At 37.4% G+C, this 6,376-nt stretch overlaps 1 protein-coding gene across 6 annotated transcripts in view; it reads left to right on the top strand.

Annotated features, from left to right (window-relative positions):
• PXYLP1 (2-phosphoxylose phosphatase 1) overlaps positions 1-4,874 on the top strand; it is a 107,243-nt gene extending 102,369 nt beyond the window's left edge. For all 6 annotated transcript variants that reach the window (XM_085298559.1, XM_085298560.1, XM_085298561.1 and 3 more), the window contains 2 exons: positions 326-465; positions 2,461-4,874. In XM_085298559.1, coding sequence (XP_085154685.1) covers positions 326-465; positions 2,461-3,392 — 1,072 coding nt within the window. In that variant the 3' untranslated portion in view covers positions 3,393-4,874. The remainder of the gene's footprint in view (positions 1-325; positions 466-2,460) is intronic.
• Positions 4,875-6,376: the final 1,502 nt, after the last annotated feature.

A 6,376-nucleotide genomic window follows, 5' to 3' on the forward strand; every position in this document is an offset into this window, starting at 1 on the left:
CATTTTTGCAAAGATTTAAAAAAACTTTAAGAATTTACAATAGTATTATTGATGCGTTAGTGTTGACCTGCAAACAAATTTTTGCTTACCAGAAGAATCATAGCTTTCTCATGCCAAGACCTCCAGCGAATATGCCTTAATCTTCTTGCAGCTCTTTGCTAGAGATGCAGCTAAGTAGTGAGATTTCTTCTGCACGCTTGCAGAAGTCCTGAGTAAGAGCAGCACCATGAATTTTTTTGAGTTGATATACTTAGAATACTTGACTGTCTTGAGCTGTTTTTCCATATACTTTTGGAAAATGTCACACTTGTGTTTGCCTTTCTAGGAAACCTTCTCATCCTCATCTTGAAGCTTTCATTAAACATATGTCCAAAGGATCTGCAGCCCAAATGGATGGTACCCTAGGCAGCCTGCCTCGGTACCCTAGTCATTCTTTGTGTGAAATGGGAGAGCTTACACAGACAGGTGAGTTTCTCTAGCAGTTTTATCTATCTTCTCCTCTATTAAATGTAGTCTGCTTGAAAAGGAATCTTCTAATTCTCTCTCTATGAAAATGCGTGTGTGTGTGTGTGTATATATATATATAAAATATATATCTGTATATCTAATTTTATGGAAGCTTATGTTGGTGATAGCTTAGGTTATGCAGGATATGAATAATATAAGAAATGTTGTATACTACAAAAGTGGTAACAGTTCTAGTTAACTGTACTTTATCCTACAGGCTACCTGCGTTCTGTTACAAGCTGATCACTTTTGCTATCTCTTAACTTAACAGGTTAGACCATGTACAATGAAACTGCTTTGCCCCCCCTCAGAAAATGACATTGCTCAGTCACTTATGAGGAAGAATTAGTATTCTGGTACTGGTTTGAAATTGAGTGGCCGTGGTACTGGAGAACAGTCACTTAATTGCTAGTTTTCACCTGCAATAAAAGTAGTGTGTTCAGTGCAAGAGATTCAGGTGTAACAGAAAAATTTAATGCTTATATTATGGAAGTAGAAAAGCTCATTTGAACACGTGGTGCTTCCCCTCTTCTCCCCTTTGCTCAGTTCTGAACTTTATAAAGTGTCAAGAGTATTGAAGGAGCAGAGCTGAAATGTATTAGACTCCTGTTTTCTGATGTATTTGTATATGTGCATTTTTACCATAAAGAAATGAAACTTATTTGTATGTTCTTTGTTAATTCTGTTGAGCTTAGTTATTGCCAGAAAAAGTGGAAATATCAGCACTTAAATTCCAAACAATTTATTAAAACATATATATATATATAGAGAGAGAGAGAGAAGAGAGATCTTGTTAGTTCAACCAAAGGCTGTTGAATTCTCCTGATGAACATATACTTTAGTTTATCCCCTACCAAATAGGTAGGGAAGTGATGAAAGAGCCATTTGGACTGCTGGTAGCAGGGGAGAGTAAATATGATGGGAACAAAGAGTAAGAGGAGGAAAACAAACAATTTTTGAACTTGTTTCTGAACAGCTTTTCACTGATTCTGCAGTTGATAGAATAGTTTGTATTTTCTGCCTCAGAATAGCAGCTGAACTGATGAGAACTTAAGTCAGTGTTTTAGTTCCTTTTCTGCATGTATTCATATTGGTGCTTCAAAAATAGAAAATGAGTACCTGTTCATAACTATAGGGAGCTGTGACTGTTGCAGAACTTATGTACATTGTGTGCATATCGCATGGGAAACTGAATTAATTGTTATACACAGCTTGTAATTCAGCTAGTATTTGGGACTTGCCTGTACCAAGGTATACAAATGTGCTGATGCACACAGGGCTTATGCCTGTTACTTGGCTGCTGTAGGAGATAATACAAGGAATTCTGGATTCTGGATAAAAGTATTGGCAGGGGAGAGGGAGAAGGACATACGTCATCTCCCTCTCCAGCTGAGGGTTAGCGTGAGAGTTAACAAGCAATTTGAGTACATCCTGAAGGATAGGCAAGGAAGCCTGATGATGAGATTCCCCTACCTCCCCACTCCATTTTGTGAGTTTTCACATGAGTTTACATTCTGTTCATTTGCGTGCCAGTACTTTTACTGACTACCATAAACTTGCAGGGAGTACAGCCATTCACTGGCTGTCTGGAAACCTGACTCAGGTGCAATCTGGATCCACTCTCATAGCCACTGTATTTTTGTAGTCACATTAGATTTTCTGTTCAGGCTTACCTTTACTTCAAAGAACAAACATTAAACTATTAAAGTTTAAATGAATTCTAAAGAACCAGTCTTTCCTCTCTGTATCTTAGTTCAACTCCCAGAGTCCAAGAGACACTTCAGGTATTTTGTATTTCATGCAATTTCTCTGATAGCCAAGCATAAGTGAAGTTCAGTTTTGAAGTTCGTAACTAGTTTATGCATTTATCAGTAAGACTGACGTTTCTTATCTTTTCTCTAAAACTAAGAAGGTTCTAAACATGTTATAACTTATTTTTAAAATCTTTTCTAGGGGTTGTACAGCATTTGCGAAATGGACAGCTATTACGAGAAATTTATATAAACAAGCATAAACTGCTCCAGAGTGACTGGACAGCAAAACAGCTCTACTTGGAGACAACAGGAAAAAGTCGAACCCTGCAGAGCGCGCTGGCACTGCTCTACACGTTTTTGCCAGATTTTGACTGGAAGAAAATTAACGTGAGACATCAGTGGAGTACCATTTTTTGTTCTGGAAGCTGTGACTGCCCAATGCGAAACCACTACCTAGAAGAGGAACAGCGCCGACAGTACAGCTTACGGGTGAAGAACAACAATTTGGAGAAAATATATGTGGATATGGCAAAGATTGTAGGCATTCCCACGAGGCAATTGAGAGCTTCTAACCCAATAGATTCTCTCTTGTGCTATTTTTGCCATAATGTCAGTTTTCCATGTACTAACACTGGCTGCATTGGTATGGAACACTTCAAAGTTATCAAGAGACATCAGTTAGAGGATGAGAGAGAACGACAGGAGAAGAAACTTTATTTCTTGTATGCACTATTGGCTACTCATCCTCTCCTTAACCAGACTGTTAACCGACTGCAGCGTATTGCAGAAGGCAAGAAAGAAGAAGTATTTGTTCTTTACTCTGCACATGATGTCACATTGTCACCTGTTCTTAGTGCCTTGGGCATTACTGAAGCTAGATTTCCAAGATTTGCAGCCAGATTAGTTTTTGAGCTGTGGCAGGATGGGAAGAGACCCAAAGAACACTTTGTTCGCATCCTCTATAATGGTGCTGATGTCACATTCCAGACCTCGTTCTGCAAGGATTATTATAAACGTTCCAGCAAACCCATGTGCCCACTAGAAAAATTTGTTAACTTTGTCAAAAGGGATATGTTCTTAGTTTTTAATAGTACTAGTTACTACGATGCGTGTCGTAGAAGACCACTGTAGGGAAGGGAAGTGAAAAGGAAGCAATGTTAACTTGTGTCGGTGAAAGTCTCTGTATCTCTGCTGGTGGAAGGGCAGTTCAGTCTGGTTATTTCTTGTACTTGTTTGTGTAAGTACACAACAATATTGCTTGAAACAGTTTTCAGATAGTTTTATTTTAATTCAAAAACCATAGATTGTCTTCAATAGAAGAATGAATACTGAGGGAGTATTACTTTATGTGTATGCTCACATATGCTGTGTTAATTGTAATGAATTGATAAACCACATGGGGTACTGTAACCTGGATGTTGCTTGATTTTTTTTTTTTTTTTTTTTTTAGGAAAAGAGGGAGAGCATAGATTTGATTTCTCTGAATTCCAGAGCAATACTTGTAGACCATGAGTTTAAAAAGAAAACGGTCCTTTTATTTTTCCACCACAACATCACAATCATTTTAAGTGGCTGTGTCAAGATATTTATAAATTCCAGGCATCTGAATGGAACCTTTTGTAAAGAGTTCTTGAAACTCCCTCCTCACAAAGAGAAGCATTTTCGTATTTTGAGGGATGTACGTATACTGTACGTATTTACCTGGGTATGCACAAATGAGTACATGTCTCTTTGCTCACAGACCTCTAAATATTTGGCTTCTGTTGTCTGTGTCAGAGAAGGTTGTCCTGTAAATTAGATACAAAACTCTTGTTCTTTGATTGCACTTTCAGCACTTTGAGTAGTTCGGACACAATCTAGAAATATGTAAAGGTCTTGTGACTTCCTTTAAAACACATAAATAGCAAACACTAACATTACCACTATATCTAAGCAAGAAATTAGGAGTATAAATCAGTTTTATGGTGAAGTGTTGCATTCTTTCCCATTTGGTACACTCTCTCAAGCTGCTGTGTTGTGGAACAAATTAGTGTTTTAGGAATTTGATATAGTGGCTGCTTGAGACAGCTTGACTAAAGACTAAGAACTTTTGTAGTTCAGTTAGCATTTTTATGGACTAGGAAGCTTTTATTTTGTAAGACCAGACTTGTACATATTGTACTGTGTATATTTATAACACAGTAAACCTTTTGTACTTGTTTAGTTGGTGAAGAGCTGTGAAAAGCTGGCCTTTAGACATTTTTTCTCTTGACTAGGATGTATAGATTTAAGAATAAATTGTCATTTATGGGTAACTTGAACAACCCCAGTAGATACAGAAACTTGTATTTTAAACTGCTTTCATCTTTATGAGTAGGAAATTAAGAACCAATTTTTAATACAAGTGTTTGAAAAATTTTCATTACTAGAATATTAAATTTTATAATGGTGGAGCTTTTTACATGTCTAGAAGTAATTTAGTCTGTGACTTGTGATTCAATGGTGCTAGTTTATCAAAGGAAATACAACTAACTTTTTTGGCATTCCTGTCTTTCTCTGTGTGTGTGTGTGTGTGTGTGTGTGTTTGCAAATGCTGCATTTGAACTTTTAAATAAATTTTGGGGACTCTTTGTATACTTGTGTGTTACACTTATTCTGATTTCCTTAACTGTTTGCAGTAGCAAACTTGTGCATTTTTTAAGATGTTTGTCCCATTACTAACTCTTATGTTGGCACACAATAGCACTTAATATGTTCTCATTCCAAGTTTGAGTAGGAGAAGATAAATACTAAATACTATATGAATGCTGAAATAGAAATGATGATAAAATATTTGGGACTTCTGTGACATTATAGTATAACTGCTAGACAGGCTTGCTTTGCCTAAGGGACTAGCTATATTGGCACACATTTTTGAGTTAGAGGGCAAACAGGAAGAGGGAATCTGAAAACTTGAGCTCACTTGGACTAAAATCTTTCTTGTATAAATGATGTAAAATGGATCATTGGTCCAAACTAAGCACTAAGTACTGAGTTCCTAACTTAGCTGGCAACTGCTTCTATAACCCTTCAGAGTTCTATCTCTTGGAGATCTGAAACTGATTTTTGTGACCGTTTTCAGAAATGAAGTGCAGAAAACTACCATAGGCATATCACTGGAGTTTAGTGTGTTCTTTAGAAGCTTTGAACCGTTAACTGCTTTTGCAAATGGCCGGAGTTGATATCTTCAAAAACTTGTGCTAGGAATTGCACCTTTATCCATAGAGTAGTTTTCTTTTGATTTGCCTCTGCAGAAAGATTCCCTTTATTGTAGAAGTTTTGTGATATGGCTATAAATTGCATGGACCTGAGTTTGGATGGCTTTCTGCTTTGTTGAGCTCAAAGAATCCTTGAGATCCCAGATGCTGATGGATATTGCAGCTGCTCTCTAAACTTCTAACTTAGCTTTCCTTTAGAGTAGAAAAGATGTACTGATTTTTATGGGCCTTTTTTTCACTAGTCAACTAATAAGCACCTTGAAATCTTAAGTAGGTTTTGAGGCTGATTACCTTGGTGAATTGGTCATATTGGATGCTAGGAAATATGTGCTTGGCCTGTACAGTCGAGAAGAAAGTGATGAGAAATGCAGAAAATACGATGCTATTAGGGGTTGTAATTCCTCAGATTGCCCCAGGTGTCAAATTCTTTGCCCTTTCTGGATGTCTGATCTCTGTCAGTGCTGCTCTGGAGATGAGTGTGTCCCTGATAATGCTGCTGTTGAATGGGAAATACTGCTATTGTCTAGTCAGAGTGCTTTTTCCTTGGTGTGGTACGGGAAGTGATATTTCATTCCTCATTTCCTTTCTGTGTTTCTCAGTCTTTGCTCCAGTATTACCTGCACGTTTGCTGCCATCTTTAAGGAGCCGGGTAGAGAAACAAGAGCTTTTTCTAGTATTGTGCAGGCAAAGCACTCCCCCTGCCGTCAGTGTTTATTGCACAGCCTCTGAATAAACGGATGATGCTTCTCATGTTTTTAAGAATGTCAGTTTAGTACCAAGTATTTAGATGGAGGTGCACAAGCTGAATGTAACTCTCTAACCTAGGGAAATCTATATATAGAACATTATTAAATGTTCTATATAAGGAAAGAAGCTGTG

This window comes from Rhea americana, unplaced genomic scaffold (assembly GCF_003343005.1).
Source record: "Rhea americana isolate MKP2758 unplaced genomic scaffold, rheAme1 scaffold_14, whole genome shotgun sequence".
Classification (NCBI taxonomy): Eukaryota; Metazoa; Chordata; class Aves; order Rheiformes; family Rheidae; genus Rhea; species Rhea americana.